At 43.4% G+C, this 22336-nt stretch overlaps 2 protein-coding genes across 3 annotated transcripts in view; both read right to left on the reverse strand.

Moving 5' to 3' along the window:
• Positions 1 to 3018, reverse strand: part of ERP27 (endoplasmic reticulum protein 27) — a 28751-nt gene extending 25733 nt beyond the window's left edge. Inside the window, exons 1-2 of the mRNA XM_020887467.2 lie at positions 1113 to 3018; positions 418 to 515 (exon numbers count right to left, since the gene is read on the reverse strand). Of these exons, the coding sequence (XP_020743126.2) occupies positions 418 to 515; positions 1113 to 1197 (183 nt within the window). The 5' untranslated portion in view covers positions 1198 to 3018. The remainder of the gene's footprint in view (positions 1 to 417; positions 516 to 1112) is intronic.
• A 104-nt stretch (positions 3019 to 3122) lies between these two features.
• Positions 3123 to 22305, reverse strand: ARHGDIB (Rho GDP dissociation inhibitor beta). 2 transcript variants are annotated; one of them, XM_070453668.1, is made up of 6 exons: positions 22199 to 22305; positions 11458 to 11641; positions 10656 to 10739; positions 8244 to 8320; positions 6614 to 6677; positions 3123 to 3792 (listed from the first exon to the last, which is right to left on the reverse strand). In XM_070453668.1, the coding sequence occupies exons 2-6, from the start codon at positions 11633 to 11635 to the stop codon at positions 3593 to 3595; spliced, it is 603 nt and encodes a 200-aa protein (XP_070309769.1). In that variant the 5' UTR covers positions 11636 to 11641; positions 22199 to 22305; the 3' UTR covers positions 3123 to 3592. The 2 variants fall into 2 exon arrangements, with proteins under 2 accessions (XP_070309769.1, XP_070309770.1); XM_070453669.1 differs by lacking the exon at positions 22199 to 22305 and adding an exon at positions 21804 to 21987.
• Positions 22306 to 22336: the final 31 nt, after the last annotated feature.

Here is a 22336-nt window from a genome sequence, read left to right on the forward strand (position 1 = left end):
TGAATTCTTTACCACGGAGCCACCTGGGAAGCACAGGAAGAATGGGGGGCTCCTTATTTGCTAAGAGGTTCTAGACTGGAGGCAGCTATTCACAAATGTGTTGCCTGATTGATACAAGCTGATTTACTCTGGGCCCTGCCTTGGAAATTCAAATACTGACTGAAGCTTCAAAGCATGTACAGATGGGGAGACCCAGACAGCAGCCTCAGAACTCTTGAAACAAATATGAGAAAGATGTGATTCAGAGACTGGGAACGTCTAGAAATTGTGAGATCTTGATTGACAAGCTAAAATCAGACTCTGCTCTTTGACTTCTAAGGCAGTATCATCTGGCCGGCAAGTCACTAGCATGGCTCCCTTAAGGTAGGATATTTCTGGTTCTTTGGGAGAAGGGCAGGTGGCAATATCTGAACAAACCTGGAAGAAGCCTATGACAGCCACCTCAGCAGCAGCGATGAATTCCATGGCAGCTTGGATATCTGTGAGTCGCATAGGTTCCTGGGCACCGGGACCATCTAGACAGAGACGAGGGTAAGGGTAGGAGGAAGAGAGAGAGACAGAGAGTTTGCAGGTACCGAGTGGAGAAAAAGCAACTCTAAATCACAAGGGCATCTCTATTTTTCCTCTTCATGCTAAAGCCAAAGAGATTTGGGAGTGCAGATGTCATTCCAAGGTTTTATTTCTTTACTAACTTGTTGGGGGGGGGGGGACTTCTCTCATAATAACCTATTTTAAAATAATATTTATTTATTTATTTGGCTTCGCCAAGTCTTAGTTGTAGCACAAAGAATCTTTAGTTGAGGCATGTGGGATCTAGCTCCCTAACCATGGATCGAACCTGGGATACCCTGCATTGGGAGCACGGAGACTTAAGTCATGGGACCACCAGGGAAGTCCATGATAGCCTATTTCTTTCTTTTTTTCTTTTTTAGCCTATTTCTTAAGGATGCCAGACTCCCCTCTTCTCTGCTAGGCAAGGCAGATTTTTATCCAGCATCTCCTGAAAAGTTCCTAGGTTTGGGGAACAAATACCCAGAGTTCTACCAATATTCCCTTCCCTTCTTCCAATAACTCTTTCACCCCCTGGTCACTCAAGTGCTCCTTTCTTTTACCTGATGATTCCTGAACTTCTGCGGCAACTTCCGGGGACGGTTTGTATGTGAAGAGAAATAACAGAAACAGGCATCTGGACGGCATTGCTTCCACTTTCTTGCTCCTGTTCCACGCCCTGGTCTTGGTGTTTGGAGCCGCTGACTCAGGGCAGCCCACTCTGCAGTTAATGGATTGTGGCGTAATTTGTGCTCTGGGAACACTGCAGCTGACTCTGGGGCAGGGGGACCTTCAACTTTTGAGATAAGAGACAGGATTCGGTAACAGGGCCTCGGAACAAAACCAATCAGAAGAAAGTCAGGCTATTTCCTTTAAATAAAACAAAACATTCTATGCCAGGTGGTTGACTTAGACACTATGGACGTAGCAATCATGGTGATCTGATCACCTCTCCCAGCTTAGATTGTTAATATGAAAGATGGGCAGTTAAATAGATCGTTTAAATGTAAAATGGAAAGTGATTAAAAAATTGGGAAACTCACAGGGTGCTAGGAGAAGATGAACTAAGGACATTTTGGACAATGATGGTGTCTGGTGAAAGCTTTCTTCCTGCGGGGGGCGCCCAAGCAGCGCGTGTGTGCACACTCGGTCATGTCTGACTCCAGGGAAGAATACTGGCTCCGTGGCCTTCTCCTTGGATGTTCCCCACACACGGATCGAACCTTCATCTCCTGCACTGGCAGGCAGTTTTACCACTGCACCACCTGGGAAGTGTGCCTAAGCAGAGTCCTGGGTAAATAAAACTTTTCCAGGCAATGAAGGTGGAAAGGGAGTTTCGCGTAAAGAGCCAAAGCACTGAGATGCGAATGTGATGTGCAAATTACTAACAAAAGAATTATTAGTAATTGAGCATTACCAGAAAATGGAATAATAAATCTGGGCAGAAAGGCATTCTGAGGCCAGATCCCAGGGGACCTTGTATACTAAGCGTAGGAGCTTCAACTGTATTTTGCAGGTGATGGGAAGCCACTGAAGAGCTTAAGCAGGAGAGGAAGAATGCCTGATGTGGCCCAAGTGCCTGTGGAAATCCAAGGCATTCTCGTAGGCAAGGGATATGTAAGTCTCAAGCTTAGTAGAAACTTCTATCCATGGGTTTGCTAAGAGTCGGACATGACTGAAGCAACTCAGCATGCATGCACTATATGATAATAAAATACACTGAGGGACTTCCCTGCTGGTGCAGTGGATGGGAATCTGCCTGAAGATGCAGGGAACACAGATTCCATCCCTGGTCCAGAAAGATCCCACATGCCTTGGAGCAACTGAGCTCATGAGCCACAACTATTGAGTCCGTGCTCTAGAGCCCAGGAGCTGCAACTACCAAGTCTGTGCTCTGGAGACTGTGCTCTGGAACAAGAGAAGCAACTCCAATGGAAAGTCCAGGCACCACAATGAAGGGGAGCCCCTGTTCACCACAACTAGAGAGAGCCTGTGTGTAGCAAGACTCAGTGGGGCCAAAGATAGAAAAAAAAAATGTAATTAATTTAGAAAAAAGACTCCTTGCTTCCATTTGACCCTTGTTCGATCTCTGGTCAGGTAACTAGATCCTGCATGCCGCAACTAATATCCACCACAGCAAGTGAAAGTCATGTCTGACTCTTTGAGATTCCCTGGACTGTAGTCTGCCAGGCTCTTCTGTCTGTGGAATTCTCCAGGCAAGAATACTGGAGTGGGTTGCCATTCCCTTCTCCAGGGGATCTTCCTGACCCAGGGATTGAACCCGGGTCTCCTGCATTGCAGGCAGATTTTGTAAAGATTGTGACATCTGAGTCACCAGGGAAGTCACAGCAAAGCAAATTAAAAAAAAAAAAAGACCATGCTTATTAAAAAATAAATAAATACATTGAGATTTTTCTAGCATTTGCACTGAAACAGGGGGGTGAAACTGCTCCCAATGATGTAAAATCTCCTGTGCTGAGCTCTGCCCACCTCTTCCGAGGAAACGCATGAATGGGAACCATCCAGTTACCATATTTGCTTGAAGGGAGAATGCAGAGAAAGGAGGGTCTCAGTCAGCTCTTATAACTGCTTTATTCTTGTTCTCTTGTGCTGTTTACAGTGTCTCCCAGAAAAGGAAAACCCCAGTTGGTAGGGAACGTGATGAGGGACCTTCACTGAACCAGCAGTAACCACAGGAGAATCCAGGGGTGGGAGGGAGAGACAAGGACCTGAGGCAGAAGTGCTGTGCTAGTTTGCCCATCTTCTGATCTCCAGTTGCTCAAATGGGAATAAAAGAGGGAATATTAAATGACCGTCTATGGGACAGAGAACTTGGGAGATCTTGGCCATGATCAGGAGGGCAGGATGAAGGCCTGGATTTTAAGCATCTTGTTCGGGTATCACTGGGAGACACCGTGTGGGAGAGGGTGCAGTGCTAAGAGATAGTGGAGGGTGCTGGGGAAGGGGCCCAACTGTGACCAGGGAGGAGGGACCAAGGGCTCTTCTGGGTGGCAAAGACAGGCAGAGTGAAAGGCAGAGGCGCTCATTCTGTCCAGTCCTTCTTAATGGACAGGTTCCACTCCCAGGTGAGGTGGTCATGCTTGTCATCGTCGGTGAAGAAGGACTTGTTGTGATAAGTGCCTCGGGCCAGCATGCCCTTGGGGGCCTCCTCAACTGGAGTCAGAAACTCATATTCCTCTGGCCGAGGCCCATAGCTGCCCACCATGAACGTTGCTTTATCCACTGGGAAGAAAGAAGAGTTCATTAGGATGAGAGCCTGTTAGATGGAGACACTGCCCATGACAATTTGGAGCAGAGTTCACTGTGATCAAAGCCAAGAGCAATGGTTTCCAAGCCTGGCTAAATATCAGATTTACCTGGAGCACTCTTTTTTTTTTTTCCCTTAAAAAACATTTTTTAAATGGAATCTCTTCATAGTGCAGTATACTTTGATCCACTGTCAATCTTATGGTTAGTACTGTTGTGAGTCCCAAGAATCAGTGTCTTTAAAACGCATCACAGCTGACTCTCAGATTCAGGAAAGCTGAGGAATCAGTGCCCGAAATCAATGGGGATCAAGACTCTATGGAGATGTAGCAGATTATATCAGAAAAAAAAAAGTCCAGGTCCTCCAAAGGTACACACTTCCAGTTATAAAATAAGTAAGTCCAGGGATTTTCTCAACCCAGGAATCGAACCTGGGTGTCCTGTACTGCAGGCAGATTCTTTACCAACTGAGCCAGGAAAGCCTTAAAGTACAGTGTGGTGACCATAGTTAACGATACCACATTGTGGATTTGAAAGTTGCAGAGTTGATCTTGAAAGTTCTCATTACAGGAAAAAAAAACTGAAATTGTGTGTGGTGATGGGAGTTAATTAGACTAATTACTGTAATTATTTTATAATATGTAAACATACAGGTCACTATGCTGTATGCCTAAAACTATCACAATGTTATATGCCAGTTATATCTCAGTAAAAAATCCTGAAACTAATTGAGACCTGAGTTCTGATCTCAGCTCTGCAACTATCTACGTTTTGGGGATTCTGTTTCTTTTCTATACAATACAGCTTGAGGATCTTTTATCTACAAACTATCATTCTGTGAATAGCTGCAAGAGATAAGGTAAAGCTTTGTGATCAGAATGAATGATATCATGAATGCAATAATTAGATGAAATGGGAAGACCAATAATTTGGTTAAAAAAAAAGTATTGGTGAACTGAAACAGATGGTAAAAGTAGCCAACCAGAGTTATTAAAAGGTGAGCAACTGGGATATATATTAAAATTAATAAGGATCAGAAAGTTTATGTAAAGGTAGGTGGGCAGGCAGGTGACGTTTAAATTGGCTGTTATTTTGGATAAGTTTGGAAGACTACCTGTAGACATCCTTGACGACCTTTTGCCCAAGTGACACATCAGAGTCTTTACACCCAAAGGAAAATAGGAAACTTAACTATCTTTTCGTGAGATTAGGTATTGGAAGAGCAAGGACGATCTTTCAGGTTAACAATCTTCTGCGGGATTTGAGTCATTAAGTAGTTCTTTATTTCATGCTAATTGATCATTGTCTTCCTTAGCCCTCATTGATGGATTTGATGGAACTGACCTATGCATTACTGCTTCACACCTCTAGGGGACGCTGTTTCACACCATCAGGTTAACGAAACGTTTCATCAGCCTTCCACCTTTCATTTTTCTCTGCTCTTATTAACAGAACACAACTGAACATGTACCATTTAGGTGCTGCTTGTCAAGAAAACTGTAGATTAAAGAATGTGATATTATTTGTTTCAGTTACAAAGTGAAAGTGAAGTCGCTCAGTCATGTCCGACTCTTTGCAACCCCATGGCCTGTAGCCTACCAGGCTCCTCCGTCCATGGGCTTTTCCAGGCAAGAGTACTGGAGTGGGTTGCCATTTCCTTCTCCAGAGGATCTTCCCGACACAGGGATTGAACTCGGGTCTTCTGCATTGTAGGTAGACGCTTTACCGTCTGAGCCGCTTTTCTTAATTCTAGAAAGAGGTTTTTTTTTTTCTTTCCTTCTATTCTTGGGCTAGGAAATTGAGCTACGAAGCCCACCCCTCTCCCCTGCCAACTACCCATCACATGCTACTAGCGCCTCCCATTTGGGTAGGTCTTTCCACTCTTGGATTTCTCTGACACTCAGGTTTTTTACTTGTGGATTCAGTTCAGTTCAGTCCCTCAGTCGTGTCCGACTCTTTGTGACCCCATGAATCACAGCACGCCAGGCCTCCCTGTCCATCGCCAACTCCTGGAGTCCACCCAAATCCATGTCCATTAAGTAGGTGATGCCATCCAACCATCTCATTCTCTGTTGTCCCCTTCTCCTCCTGCCCTTCATCTTTCCCAGCATCAGGGTCTTTTCCAATGAGTCAACTCTTCGCATCAGGTGGCCAAAGTATTGGAGTTTCAGCTTCAGCATCAGTCCTTCCAATGAACATTCAGGACTGATCTCCTTTAGGATGGACTGGTTGGATCTCCTTACAGTCCAAGGGACTCTCAAGAGTCTTCTCCAACACCACAGTTCAAAAGCATCAATTCTTCTGTGCTTAGCTTTCTTTATAGTCCAACTATTGCTTTTTAAAAAAATTTCAAGAGTACATTTACGTACTTGAATTCAAACTTGGCTGTGTTTGCTTGCATGCTATGTTGCTTCAGTCATGTCTGACTCTTTGCGACCCTATGGACTGTAGGCCTCCAGGCTCCTCTGACCATGGAGTTCTCCAGGCAAGAATATTGGAGTCAGTTGCCATGCCCTTCTCTGGAGGATCTTCCTGACCCAGGGATCGAATTCTTATTCTTCCCCTTTATAAGTAATAAAATCGGATTTCAAAAGCAGAATGCTGAAGGTTGGTGGCTGACCCAGTCTTAACTAGGGTTCCTTTAACATGGAAATATATGTGTGCCTCTCCAAGGGTGAATGTCCACAGCTGTCATCAGATTCTTAAATGAGTCTAGGACTAAACATTACTAATAACCTGAAGTTTACGTGTCCCTGAGAAGCAGACTTTGGGACAGTGGAAAATGTGCATACTTTACCTTTTACCCCCGTCCGATAGGTGTGTTGAACATACTTCAGTCCTGACACAATATCCTTGTTCACCTGTAGGTGGGAAGGAGCCAAGTGATTCAGATTAAAGAGAGTCTTCAATTTTTCCTCATCTCTCATGCTGATCTGACCTAGCTGATGCTTCTCTGAGGATGAAGGACTGAAGATTTAGTTCAGAATAAGTTACTACCATCGTTTAGCCTGGCAATGAGGCAGAGATTAAAGAGAGGAAGTCACGAGACTTAGTGTTACCGAAGCTGGTTCCAATTGTCGAACACCATGATTTCTGGTGTGGGTGAGGGTATGGTTAATTAGAACACTGTCTCAATATTCTATATTACATTTCTCCTTCCTCCATAGCCCAGAGAAGGGTCTTGAGCTCCTTCTTCCTGAAGACTGGCCATAATAAGATCTTTCTTGTTTTTACGTTACAAAGTCATTAATGGAAACTAATTATTATGTAAATATCTGAAAATTCTAATCTCAGAAATGATCCACCGAGCATATGAAAACAAACAGGGAGAAAAGTCGTGATGGAAAGTTGGACCTAGAAGATGATTTTGCTTGTAACCTAACTGTGATTGGAGTCTAGAGATGAGTCACAGGAAAACAACCCCCTTGGATGAAAATAATGGGTGAAATCCATTTGCCTCTGGCATATAGCTTGGATGACTGTCATTCTCAGATGTTGTCTGGAATCTTGCCACTTTCCCAAGCTTTTCAGAGAAAATTTACTAAAGCGGAATGAAAATATAGACAGGTCAAGCACTTGATTTTTCCATGATTCATTCTACTTAGGGCTGAACTGGTCTGTTAATTTTATACCATGGTCATGTTTATACAAGCAAATTAAAGTGAGCATGGCACCATTAGCTGGATGCTTCGCTAATTGTTTACCCATGTAAGAATGAAAGCGTATTGTTTCTCCTGGACAATAACCAGGGCTCCGGTTTTGTTTTGGATAGAACAATTAAAGCAGTCTCTCAGTGATACATTTTGTTTTGTTGGCAGTGAGGTAGCATAGCCATGAATATTTCCTGCTTAGGTTTGGAACAATCACTCAGCAAAACCTGTAGCATAAAGCTATCAAAAGCAGACAGAAGGAAAAAAGCTTCATTGAAGAAAGTGTGATAAAATGAAACCCGAACTTTCTAATTCTTCTAACTTCTGCGTGTGACTCATAGATATAGGGAAAAAACCCACATCCTTCTAGAAGCCTCTAAGCTGGTCTCCTGGGCATAGTAGAAGATATGGTCTGGTGGGTAAAAGACCAAAAAAAAGACAGAAATGGAGTAGTAATAAGGACTTCAAAAAAGAAAGACTCTTGTTTTTCTACTGCTCCACAGATCTTCCGTTTAATATAAACATGGTTGAGATGGACAAAAGAAAAATGTGAATATTCCTTGTTATTCCCTGCCTCTGCCTGCCCACTCTTCCTGATTGTCTTCCACCCCATGAGGAAGAAGCTTTGGGAACTAAAACCGAGAGCCAGATTTAGGGAGAAATAGAAATTAACAAAAAGTATGCCAATGTGATAATGCAAGAAATTTGATTTTTTTTCTTCTTCTGATTACAGAAAGAATTTAAACTTTATACAAATATACAGGGCCAGATACTTACTTTGAAGTTAATTTTTACTCTATATTCAACACCTTCCTTTAGGACAAAGTTTTCTTTTTTAAGGGCTTCCAGATCCCCTGTAGAAATGAATTTTAAAAGAGTTAATTCTCATTGGAAGGACATTCACAAGAAGATGAATGAAGTCGAAGCTCCTGAGCCATTTTCTGAACTCCTCAGAGCAACACGGCCCCCGTGGTCCTCAGGTCAAAGAATGTTTGAAATTAGTCACTGCACAAACACACATTTGGAATGCCTGAAATCTTACAGCAGTTTCGAAAGATACATGATAGAGCTTTCCCGCCAAGTTTGACTGCAATCTTAAGAATATGCAAGACTTTATGCTTAAAGACTCTGCCCCCAGTCCTCAAATACATAGGAGAAAAATATTATGTAAGAATGCCAGCTATTTGTTTTTGTAGGTTTGTTAATGTATGTGGTGTTTTCTAAGCTTTAGAAAATGTGCTTTTTTGGTTCCTTTTTATCATTCTAAGAAATACATAAAATAAAAAAAATTAAAAAATATACTTTTGTACTTAATTTTGCTTTTGCATTTGCAATTTCATACTTTTTTTTTCTTAAGGAAAAGAAAACTTATCACTTAAGTTCTAAAGGCTTCAGGCTCCATAAAACTGGCATCTGCCCCCTAATTCCTGTACCTTGGTTAGAGAGGTGGTCTTTGCTCCTTTCCCAAAGTGACCCTGTGTAATTTGACATTTGGGGTGACTGTGTGTGTTCTGCACAGTTTTGTGCAAAATTTCATGCATATAGCTGGCATCAGCCTCCTCTGTATACATCTAGGATTCTCTTCAGTAGCCTTTTTTTTTGGTGACAGAAAACCGAGGTTTTTTTGTTGCTGGGGAAAAGGGAGAGAGACCAAGTTTTCCCTGCAGGATCGATCATGAAGCCCTTCTGAACAGAGCAGTTTTCCTTAGCACCACTTCAGACCTTATCTTGCAAAATGGCGGTTATACCTGTTAACTTTACACAATTTCTCACAGGAAGAGGTCTGAGGCCCGGTGTGAGAGAGAATTCCTTTCTTGAGATGCTAGAACGTGGGGGTAGTTGAATGTGTGACTCTGCTCTAATGATTTCGGTTGAACAGGAAGTATGTCTTTTCAGCCTCCAATTTCCTCCCTCTGACAAAAAGCCCATATAAGGTAAAGAGTGGCTGTCTTACGAGAGGGGAACTACCTTGCTCCTAAGCTTACTGTTCTTTTGTCATGCTGTGTTCTGTCTCATGAGTCTATTTTCTGAATCTGGTAATAATATATTTTTTTTCCCCACTAAAGAGCTGCCTTTGATGTCCCCAACCCCTGGCTTAGTGGCCTTTTCCTTATTTCTCCCAGTGGCCTACTTTCCCCCAAATCAGCACCCTTTCCAGTTTCTCATCATCTCCTCCAGACCTAAGTCTCAGGAAAGGACTTGACCTTGGCAACAATAAAGTGAAAGAAAATAACATGTTAAGTTGTACATCTTTAGTGAGGGAAGTTGCTTATTTCAAAGAATCATAGTTTTAAGCTAAAAAAAATCCTGCAGATTTAACAATGGAATTCCTAGCATTAATCAGGAGGTCTTGGATTTCTTCTTGCCTTCAGGTAAGTTCTGTAGCTGATACAAGATCAATATTTTCTCTGATCTTTATATTGTATGTGTGTGTGTTTGTGTGTGTGTGTGTGTGTGTGTGTACTCAGTTATGTCAGACTCTGTGATTCCGTGGACTGTAGTCTGCCAGGCTCCTCTGTCCATGAGATTTCCCAGGCAAGAATACTGGAGTGGGTTGCCATTTCCTTCTCCAGGGGACCTTCCCGACCTTCAAATGGTAAAATATTACCATTTCAGAAGCCTACAACTTGCTTCTTAATATTTTCATTAGCAGTCTTTTTCCATGAATAATAATTCTCCTATGCCATGTGGAGATAAAAATCTAAAATAAATATAATACAGGTAGACATATCAGGTACTTATGTTTGACCCCTTTCAATTAAATAGAAATGGAGGTTGGGCTTTTCATTAAGCATGGTAAATACTGTGAAAACAATGACTTGTGAGCTGGTCCCAGCATACCTTACTAGGATTCACCTTACTGCGTGCACGCATGCTCAGTTGTGTCTGACTCTTTGTGACCCCATAAACTGTAGCTTACCAGGCTCCTCTGTCCATGGGATATCCCAGGCAAGAATACTGGAGTAGGTTGCTATGTCCTTCTCCAGGGGATCTTCCCAACCCAAAGATCAAACCCAAGTCTCCTGTGTCTCTTGCATTGGCAGGTGGATTCTTGACTACTGTGCTGCCTGGGAAGCTGTTTACTTTACTAGGTATTTTTCTTTTTGGCTGGGACAAGGGACAAAAACCATGCCCTTGTCCTTATGATGCCATGAGGCCCCACTAAACAGAAGAGCTGTAACCACTTACCAGTGAGGTCCATGGTGATTGGTCCTGGGGCACTTTCACAAACGAGGGTCAGGCGGGTGACCGTGACGTTGGGGGCTGTTGGGTCTGCAGGAATTAAAAGGCATTGTGAGCACAGAGAAGAGGCATATACATACTGTGTGTGTGTGTGTGTGTGTGTGTGTGTGTGTGTGTGTGTGTGTGATGTGTGTGTGTGTATACATTTCAAGTAGGAAAGAGAGAAGATGAAAAAGAAAAATGGATCTCTGTCTCTAGAGGAGAAATAAAGATGGAAGTGGCAGATTCACCAGGCTTGGTCTTAGTGGCCTTGGACCTTCCTGTGATGCTATTTCTGCTTCAGGTAACTGTACGCCCACCTTATTCATCAATAGCAAACATTTCCCGAGTGGCTAGGGGTAAGGTACTCTGCTGGTTGGGCAGGGTGCATCCATATCTTTGGGTCATGTCTGACTTTGCCATTGTGTATTGGAAATGATGGATGTTAGGTAAGGAGTGGGAAGGAGAAAGAGAAGAGAGAATGTGAGAGACCATGGAGAGAATTCAATTCTTAGTAATAGTCTGAAACTCCTTCTAAATCCTTCCTACGTGTTATATATTTGTCTATTTCAAGGCAAAGTACGCTTTACCTCCAAAGAAAACTTGATTATCCATCTATAGCTTGGTTTGGCACATGGAGATTGCAGCTCACTCCCTTAACCTTAGAAGCTTGAGACCCTCTCCTGTGCATCTGTTCCTGAGTAGCTCAAATGTCTGCCTTCTCTGTGCCCCTCCACCTGTCCCACCCTGTCTCCTCACACACACATACCTGCGACCACAGGACCGTCCCCCAGGAGCGTTTTCTTGTACTTGGTTAGACTTTCGTCATCTTTGTCCATCTCCTGCAGCTCCTTCAGGGACTTCTGTGGGGGCGGCTTGTAGTTGAGCTTGCCATCCAGCTCGTCGTCATCCTCCTCCACGTGTGGTTCTGGGGCCTTTTCAGTCATTTTGATCTAGAGGGAGAGAGGAAAGAGAGACAGTGATGATCTGTTGGCCAAAAGTCCGTGGATATGAGCTATGCTTGAGGGGCTGCTCTTAGTCTTGTTGCTTTTTAATCACTAAGTCCTGTCCAACTCTTTGCGATCCCACAGACTATATAACCTGCCAGACTCCTCTGTCCATGGGATTTCCCAGACAAGAATACTGGAGTGGGTTGCCATTTCCTTCTCCAGGGGATCTTCCCGGCCCAGGGATTGAACACACATCTCCTGCACTGGCAGATGGATTCTTTACCACTGAATCACCAGGGAAGCCCACTCTTAGTGCTATTTTTGCCCTAATAAACTTCTGTAATTGTCAATGCTTTTCCAGGAGATTTCCCTCTGATTCAGCCTCATCCTATTTCACAAAATAAGAATATAATGCATTCTAGGTTTTCCTTCGACATGTTTGAATGTTTTCATATTGTGATGAATCCCTCCTATTCATGGAATGAAACTGACAGTAAGTAACTCACTTGTGAATTCTATAAAACAAGTGAAGCAACATAGCACAAGCTGTCCTGAACAATGAACGAAAAGCCCCAGTTCAGAGAGTTATAGAAATGATCATAGTCCTACAAATCCAGCCAGTCTTGCAGGTGTCAAAGCGCTCAGCATGTATCAATACAATCCCAGTTATAATGGTGTCAAGTACTTGGTAAAGCAAATTAGTTTTTCCCCATTCATTGCATCTTTCCCTGAACGCCTGAAAAAACTCAAAGGCAACTCATGAGAAGTTTTAGGCCCCTGTGATATCTGCCTGAGTGTCCTCCCCCTCTGCCCCCAACATTGCTAACGATTCCCCAAGGCCATCTAGTGAGTTTTGTTTCTCTCTCCCTTTTTGGCTGCCCTGGGTCTTCACTGTATCATATGGGATCTAGTTCCCTGACCAGGGATCAAACCCAGGGCCCCTGCATTGGGAGCACAGAGTCTTAGCCACTGGACCACCAAGAAGTTTCTCGAATCTCCCAAAACACTTTAATACTTGTCATTTTATAAGTGCTCATTGATTGGGTTAATAGGTTCTACATCTAATGAGCTTCTTTTTTTTGAAATAACACAAAATAATAAAGGACTCCAACTTCTTCTAGACAAATTGTAACTGTCTCTTTAGTACCCTTCTATCCATCTCCACCTCTCCTTTAGTACCTCCTTCCCTTCTCTAGATCTCCTGTGACTTTATGCTCTAAGATCTCACCTGGGCATACCCTATTTTCTTCCTTCATCATCTGCATTTACTTGTTTTGTGTTAAAACATCAAGGGGAGATCTAATACAATTATTTATACTTAAGTGTTAATGACTGATTATAAATTTAAAAATTATTTTTCTTGAGGCATGTATATAGTCTGAGCTTTTCAGAGTTGAAATGAACCTTGGAGGTGATATAGTCCAAAAACTTGCTAGTCGCTCAGTCGTGTCCAACTCTTTGTGACCCTGTGGACTGTAGCCCACCAGACTCCTCTGTCCATGGAATTCTTCAGGCCATAATACTGGAGTGGGTAGCCATTCCCTTCCCCTCATTTTATCACTGAGCAACTAGAAACCCAGAGCTTAAGAGAATTGCCCAAGTTCATGTATCTCAATGAGATGCCCCATTCTAATAAAGAGAAAGGAAATCTCTAGGAAGAATTTCGGGCCTGGGGTTGGCAGAAATGGAGCTCTTTGGGGGAAACACGGGAGATATTTAGACAAGGAGACAATTTCCTGGTTTCTTTTCATTCTGCTCCCAGGGTAACTCTCTTTCCTGCCTTGGGTAAAGGCTTTACTGTTCCAAAGTAGTAGAACTCTAAGACAATACCTATCACATCTCATCTTGAGTGGCTCTGCCAAGTTCTATAATGTTCCTGAGAGTGAAGCTATCTGTGGCCAAAATCAGTTGTGGTTTTGACTTTTAATGTTGCTGTTATTGGCAATGGGAAGAAAAATAATTTGGAAGTGAAGCCAAACAAAAGCAATTTTAACAGGGAAAAAAATGGAAAGGAAAAGAAATGATATCTCTTGGCTGATTTATCCTCTTCCAGAAAAATAACAAGCTGAACACTATGAGCCTTGATCAGCTCTGGAAACTGTATTGCATTGCTTGGGTCCACTTCCTGTGCAGGAAGGAAGCTTGTAGGCCTGTTGCTATGGCAACCCTTGCTTCTGCTGAAGAATCAGCACCACTCAGAGCTGAGCCTCTAGAGAACAGCACAATAAACAGAGTGACTAATTCAGGTCCCATTCCAAACAACACTCAGGGAAAGTGAATGAACTGGCTGGAAAAACGATGAAGGATGCAGTGGGTGGAGGTTGTAGGCTGTGGGTAGTTTAAGGACAACCATTAAGCCACAGATAAAGAACAACACAGATGAGACTAATTAGATGGGACAGGTTCTCCTCTGGTGACACCCAGGAGCCTGACCAAATACCCAGGGTAGAGGTCACGTAAAAAAACTGCAGACAGAATATCAGCAAAGCTATCACCATATGAGGACATCTCAGCACTGTAGAGAGGCCTTTCTGGAATGTATTACTTGGTTCTCACAAGTCATGTGCTTGAAGTTTGACTATGAGAGGATGACATCACATCCAGACACTAATTAGCTCAAGGTGATTTTAATAATCTGTAGGGAAATGACAACCCCCTCTAGTATTCCTGCTTAGAAAAATTCCATGGACAGAGGAGCCTGGCAGGCTACAGTCCATGGGGTCATAAAGAGTCAGACATGATTGAGTGACTGAACACACACACACGGAATTATAATTCTGCACTCTCAAATCTCAATTTTGAAAGGAGAGGGAAACAGAGACAGAGAGAGAGAAAGATCTGGTCTAGGACAGTACTTTCTAACTTTTAATAGTGTCATACTTGGCAACAGAATTTATCTGTCATCTAGATCTTGATTTTTTAATTGGTAAGTCAGAGACATGTCACTTCTAAATTTCCTTAATCCACTGCAAATAGAATAATTGCTCTATGAAAATGAGCCACACATTTATTTAAAGACATTGAAGAGCAGAGAATAATGTGGGATTACGATATGAAATTGTGGCAGTCAAAAGGAGGAAATTTGGGACCACATGAAAATAATTTGGTCTAATTATATAGCATAAGAAAAAGAGATATGAAGTCAGATGACTCCAAATCAGTTCACTCTGGAGAGCTGATTAGAATAAAGAAAAAAAAAGATGAAAATGTCATAAAATGACAAAGAAAGGACTGGAAAGCACTTCTCAGGGAAAGCTCTTCTGAAAGCAAAATGAAGGTCACAAATATTTGATGAGCATCTAGCATTTACAAGACACTGTTCTTTAGCACATACTGATGTTTAAGTTATTCTCCAAAGTGGAAAAAGTTGGGGGTTGTGCAATCTAGCCATACCAAAAAGGCCCAGCTGATTTGACTGGTGTTTCTTAAGCTTTCTGGAGATGGCAAGTCTCTTTAAAAATCTAGTAAGAGTCACAGTCTTTATAAAAGGTGAAAAGGAAAAGCCCATGGAATTGTGCATGCAGCACAGGGATTCATGGAGCCCTGAAGTCCTTCGTAGACTCTACTGGAGTCCGTGATTGAGAACGTGACCTTGAAACTATAACTTTTGCAAACAGTGAAGCAAAGCCTTGAGTGTTAAGTCTGGACTTCCCTGGTGGCTCAGATGGTAAAGCGTCTGCCTACAATGCGGGAGACTCAGGTTCAATCCCTGGGTTGGGAAGATCCTCTGGAGGAGGAAATGGCAACCCACTCCTGTACTCTTGCCTGGAAAATCCCATAGACGGGGGAGCGCTATAGGCTACAGTCCATGGGGTTGCAAAGAGTCGGACATGACTGAGAGACTGCACTTTCTTTTTCACCTTTTGCCTCTCTCTGAGGCCTGGCCAGACCAATGACATAACTCAGCCTCAAGCCAGGGATCATGTCTGTGAGCCTGAAACACTGGACCTGCAGAAGCAGGAGGCGATCCTGGGTAACGTCTGGATCTTAGGGAACATGACCATAGTCCTGCAGAAGAGCAGTGGTTTGGGAAGTGTTCTGGGTAATCTACTTGATTTGGGATGATTATCCCCTCAATAAACTGGGCCTCATCACACATGAGTTTTCATTCTGGCTTTGCCACTAACTAGCTGTGACCCTGTGAGCAAATGTTCCAACCACTGTGATCTTCCTTTCCTCATCTTGGGAGGTGACAGGTTAGGGGAGACCATCTCTAGGTGCTTCCTTTTCTAAGGTTGCTACCTGTAATCAGGTGTCAGCTCAGTTGTCTTTCAGTTACCTTATTTCACCTGTATAAAAGGCCATCTGCCTCTGTTTTATTATTTCATATTGTTTATTTATACAAATTCCCCAAAGAGTCTGCATTTTCAATTTTACAATTCATTTCCAGGAAATTTCAGATTCTCCCAAAGCCCCAGCTGGTTAATAATATATCTTGACAACAGTTTCCCAAGCTAACTGTGTATGTATAGTGAACTACAAGTATCATTTTTCTCCTTTTAAAAATAGTTTAAAACTTTTTTTGTGTGTGTGTTTTGTTTGTTTTTGTTGTTGTTTGTTTGCTTGCTTTTTGGCTGTACCACGTGCCTTGCAGGATCTTCGTTTCCTGACCAGGGCTTGAACCCTGGCCACAGCAGCGAAACCACAGAGTCCTAGCCACTGGACCACTGGGGAACTCCCTCTTATTTCTCTTTTTATCCTTCCATCTTACAGGTGCTTGCTGAAGAATAGGAATTTTAGGCAAATGCCAGATTGCTTTCCAATTGCATCATCTAAAGAACAGTTTTTGTGTGTGTATTGGAGTATAGCCAATTAACCATGTTCTGATAATTTCAGGCGAACAATGAAGGAACTGTCATATATATACATGTATCCATTCCACCCCAAACTCCTGTCCCATCCAGGCTGCCACATAACATTGAGTAGAGTTCCCTGTGCTGTGTAGTAGGTGTGTGTTGGTTATCCATTCTAAGTATAGCAGTGTGTACATGCCCAACCCAAACTCCCTAATTCTTCCGTCCCCCCACTACCCGCCCCCAGCAACCATAAATTCATTCTGTAAGTCTGTGCAGAACATCTGGTTTTGTTATTGATAACAATAATTCTAACAGCTATGACACGTAGGGCTAAACCCTGTCCCGAGGATTATCTCACTTAGTCCTCACCACAGCCTTGAGGATGGCTGTTACCGTCATTCCCTTCTACAGATTAGGAAACTAAACTTGAAGTAAATAACTTGCCCGAGAAAGCATGCTGTCTAAGTGACAGCATGAATATGAGCCCAGGGGGTTTCTGACAGAAGGCTCTAAGCTCTGTCACTCCAGCTGTCTTTATTAAGAAGTGATAATGAAATTAGAGAGCTCATTGTTTATCTTGAGAATCTCCATGGGGGTTGCTGCACAGGCAGAGATAAGTGCTACTTTGCAAAACTCTGCCGGGCGGCTTTAGCAAGTCAGGGAAGTGTCATCTACAGAGAATTTCGGTGCAACTCTACCCCAGGTCCCCTTGCGCAAGTTGCTGAACCTCTGCTCTAGTTTTGGCCTCTGCAAAGTGAAACGGTTGCATTGAAAGATCTCTGAGGTGCCTTCATAATTCAACGACACTAATGCTCGCCTTAATTTAAACAAGGCTGTAAACCAAGAAAGGGAAAGAGGAAGTGGATGTGAGGCTTGGGAGAACCCAGATCATCATCATAGAACATTCTAGATTGGGCTGTGCTCACCTCCCTCTGGGGCTAGGACCCTGTTTGACAAAGAGCAGGGCTGTGTTGATTGTTTTCATGCTGTGTTTGACTACAGTTTTTTACACAGTAAAAGTGAAATGGGGAATTAGCAATTAGGTATTTAATAAGGCCCCAACGCACATACGATTTTTTTTTTTGTTTTCATGTGCTCGCCGCTCTAGTTATCTTTATTTCCTGTTTCACAGATTTCTCTACAGGTGAATTTTCACAGCGAACCCTTACACACCCATGTTTACTGTTCAGTGAAACAGGGCCAAGCATTAGATGGGCTGAGGCAGGAATTTAATCCTCTCAGGCTCAATTAAAATGCCAAATTAAATTAGGGTGCGTATTCATGGCATGGGTATAACAACACAAATCAGTATTTTTGCTTAAAAAATCAGTGAAATTTCCAAGACACTGGAAGTGACATACACCTGAGAATTTACCAGTCTCAGGATGGAGCACACTCTTCTGGTTAATAACGCAGTTCCAAATAAGTGAAAGGCAAAGACAAGGTAAAACTCTTGAATTTAGATGAAACAAACCACCTGGTTAATTCATAAAACAAGGACCCTTTGTTGTGTCTCTTGGGACTTAAGCACTGAGTCAGATAGACTAGAGATTCAAAACGTGTATCCATGATTGATGTTCCAGAAAGTAAGGGTATTATTAGCCTCACTGAGCCTGAGTTTTTCCACCAGTAAAGTGGGAATCATAATCTTTTTTGATGGGGTTGAAGAGTTGGAGAAGACATGAAAAGTTCTGGGACTATTTTGGCCAACAGTAGATGTTCAATGACCTTTGTTCCCTTCCTCTCCTCCCTTCTCCATGATACTCCTTGTTTGCTAGTTTCGTCAGCGAGGTACCTGACTGCCAGGCACCAAGGCTTTCTTAGAGCTTGGCCATGTTGACAAAGTCCTCTCCTTCCTTCTTAAAAATAGATTTGGTTTCTTTGAGGAGCATGGAAGAGACAAGAGGTTCTGGGAACTGCCAGGATTGTTTAGGAACTGAATCAGCCTGTAAAATGCAATCGTCACTATTCTAGTTCTTTAAAGAGCAATTTAATTTTAGATTCTATTTATTGCTCCCTTTCCTAAGTAAAGCCAGAGGTCAGCCTGGGACCGATGGGAAATGATAGGAGACACAGGCACAGCAAATAGAGAGATTTTCCTCTGGCTCTGGAGGAAAGTACAGTGGAGACTTAACTCAAGCCCCGAAGTTGCCTGATCACACAACCTGATGCACCAGCCAGGAGGATTAGGCAGAAGAGGTAGACTTGAGGGAGAGATAGAAAGAAATGGGGAAGTGCCAGAAATAGGGGGTTTCCAGCAGAGAAGTACCTATGTGAGTGTCAGCATTCTATGTCACCCTGTCATCTTCACTTCCTGATGTCTAGGATATGCCCACTTTCCCCAAACTGGAGGTCATTGGTCTACAGCAGGTCACGGAGAGCTGGACTGTCTCTGAAGGACCGCAGACATTTCGGAGCCAGTCGAGGAGGATTTGGGTCTGCTTTGCAGTCTGGTGATTTGGCTTCACTGGGGACTCTAAGTCTATCCCTCGGGACACGGCACGCTGGCTCGGTTCTAAATTCCTTTGTGGTGTGTCACTATTTCCTAGTGACCCGGAGGAATTAATGCTTCCAATTAGGAGCTGCTGTCTACCACCTCCACCCCACCAAGAGCTTCTGAAACTGCAGAGCCGGAAGACAGCAACCAGCCCAGTGCCTGAGAGGACAGAGTCCTCTTACATGCATTAAACATTAAGATCAAGCCAGAGAGGGGGTACCGAGTCTTAGAAGCAGAATTCTTTAGTGTTTCCCTTGAAGTAATTATTTCCCAAGATATAATACATTATTCCTCCCTGGGCATTCATAGAAGGGTTGGTCCTCTCTTGATACCAAGAGCATGGGACTTGCAGCATCTATGGATTTTGGTATCAAGGAGGATGTGGGTGGTCCTAGAACCAATGTCCCATGGACACCCAGATTCATATGCAAAAGGAGAGAGAACTCAGTGGATGCATTCAACTTTTCTGAGTGTCTACTATGTAAAGTCACAGTGCTAGGTGCTTTCATGAATACTCATTTTAAATAATCCGCAAAGAAAATTGCATAAAGGCAGCCACTATTGGGCAAAAGACTACACTGCAATTACTCAGTCCACTCACGAGGTTTTAAATCAAACATGAAAAATTATGGCTCAGACTGTAAAGAATCCACCTGCAATACAGGAGACCAGGATTCCACCCCTGGGTTAGAAAGATCGCCTGGAGAAGGTAAGGACAACCCACTTTAGTATTCTTACCTGGAGACTCCCACGGACAGAGGAGCCTGGCAGACTACAGTCCATGGGGTCACAAGGAGTCAGACTCAACTGAGCAACTGACACTTTCCCAAAGACAATTTTTATAAGCACAAATGGTGAATATGAGCTCCTCTGAGAAAACCCAAGTGAATTTTTACCAGATCTGGTTGTGGGAACCAGAGTGTGTGGAAACCATCAGGGAGAGACTAGGTAAATCTTTATTGAGTGGATAAACATTGAAGTTTCAAAAATAACATTAGACCCATCTGTGGGGGGTGCTAGTATGGACTCTAACACAAGATCTGGGGTGACAGTAATACTGACCCAAAGCAAGGGTGCTCAGAATGAGGCCTTAAAGAACATTTTTGCCATGGGGTACTTCCTAAAATGTCCTTCTGAGGCAGTGTATATACTGATTATTTTTGCATCAGTGTATGACTTTAATCAAGTCATTGCATAATTCTGAGCCTTCTTGTTCTCTTGGTGTCCTCACGGGATTCAGTTTTATACGTTCCTCACACCAGATCTGACACATAGAAGGCCCTCCACATAAGCTGGTTCTCTTTATCTTCTTGATTTTTACCACCCCCACCTCCACTCCTCAGGGTGTCTCTCTATCGGCCTGCTGAAGTTGGAATCTATTGTGCTTGCATGCAGTGGCCAAGGCCCTCATCTTCCCATCAGGCTGACTTAGCTATTCTAAGCTTCCACTGAAAACAGAACCTGCTCATTGCTCAGAGCATACTGCCTGAGGGACAGGCTCATGCTCTCCCAAATAAGGAAGGGCCATAGTCCAGCGCCTGGAGGTTGTCAGCCTTTGTTCAGCTATAACCTGGTTATTCTTTATGGGCTGTATCTATGTAGTTTGGGTGGTGAATGAACTTTTCTTTCACAATTGCACACATATCAGGAAAGAATAAAATGATCTTACTGAGCTTGTGTCATATCCAGACCTGGGAGGGGCCTTTTCTTATAAATGTAATAAAATCAAGCAGTGGCAAAGATAAATGGTGACTACCTATGACTGAACTTCCTGGGTGCCAGCACAGACCTCTTGACTTCCCTCGCTTGATCATTCCTGCCCTGAGCATCCAATATGCTAACTCTGAATCCAGTGTTTCTTGGTCTCTCCATGGATGTACAACCATGGGACCTCCAAGTAAGGGCATCTGCCTTCCCCTGCCTTGAACAGAAGACCAGCTTAGAGTTTATCAGACTTATACCACAAATTACTCTAGGTCCAGAGTTTAACCCATTCCAGCATGCTTGCCCAAGAAATGCCAGGGACAGAGGGCCCCAGTGTGCTCCGGGGTCACAAAAAGAGTCCGATACAACAGCAACTAAATGAAAAAACAGAGTTGAAGTAAAGACCATGTTTGTAATATGTGCTGCCTGGAACATCCTTTAAAAGAGAAGAAAGTATTTCAGGTCACACCTAAAGCACTTCTCATGACTGCCAAAACCAGACCCCAACATTTGGAAGGCCCGCTGACTGGGTGTCCTAGCTGAGCCTACTTGGATTTTTCTAGAATGCATCTCTTAATAAGGGGCTTCCCTGATGGCTCAGCAGGTAAAGAATCCACATGCAATGAAGAAGACAGGAGACTCAGGGTTCAATCTGGGTCCCCTGGAGGAATAAATGGCAACCCATTCCAGTCTTCTCGCCTGAAAAACCCCATGGACAGAGGAGCCTGGCAGGCTACAGTCCATGGGACCTCAGAGAGTCAGATACGATTGAGCAACCAAGCATGCATCTCTCAATAAATTGTTGGGTGTCTTCTGGGTTTCCTTTTAGCCCCCTCAGATGTGAAGAGCTGGTCTTGGCAACAGCAGCAGTTATCTTTCTGCCCACTTCACTGGCTTTTGCTAGTGGTAGAAATGCCATCTCGGTAGACTGATGAATCAATAGCCATGCATTCTGCTATGCTCCCCCCTGGATTATTAAATCTCATTGGACCCCAGGGGAGGTTTTCATTATGTATTTCCTTTATGTGCCCAGAAAATTCTTCCCGTGGAGAGCAGTTTCATGTTTGACAATTTCAAATCGATTTTTTTTTTCCTTTTCAACCCGTCTCTTTAAGTCTGCTTAAAAACAGGAAACCACACATCTCCACCCCAGCACCAACCAACTCACCGTGCACCAGCTTGGTTCGAATCAGCTTGGTTCTACAGTCTTTTTGCTTCTGAGCTTGGCCAGATGCCGGCTTTGCCCTTGTAGGAAACGGGCCAGGCACCGCTGGCGAGTGCCCTTGGAATCCTTCTCCAGGACATGAAGGCTGGGTCTCCTGGGCGGGCGTGCACGCTCTCCCTCTTAGACCAGCCTCCCCTGAGTCACTGTTGCCATTCCCTGCCTGGACTTCCCCTTCTCTGCAGCCTCCTTAATAACTTTCTTATCATGGTTTGTTTTAAAGAGGAACAACCCCTCTTAAAATAAATAAACTGTACAGGGTGGTAGCCAGGTTTAGAAATTTCATGCATTTGTCTGCGCTCACCTGCAGCCCTCCCCACCCCGAAGGGATCTCAACTTACTGTCAGTGGTCCACGTCTCCGTCCTGGGTGCCTCTGCCTCTCAAGCCTGACTTCTGAGCACTGGCAGTTAGAGCAGGAAGGAAGTTGTGAGAAAAAAAAAATGCTTTAAACCTACTCAAAGAGGAAACCCTGTGCTGT

The sequence above is a fragment of the Odocoileus virginianus genome, chromosome 23 (assembly GCF_023699985.2).
Source record: "Odocoileus virginianus isolate 20LAN1187 ecotype Illinois chromosome 23, Ovbor_1.2, whole genome shotgun sequence".
Classification (NCBI taxonomy): domain Eukaryota; kingdom Metazoa; phylum Chordata; class Mammalia; order Artiodactyla; family Cervidae; genus Odocoileus; species Odocoileus virginianus.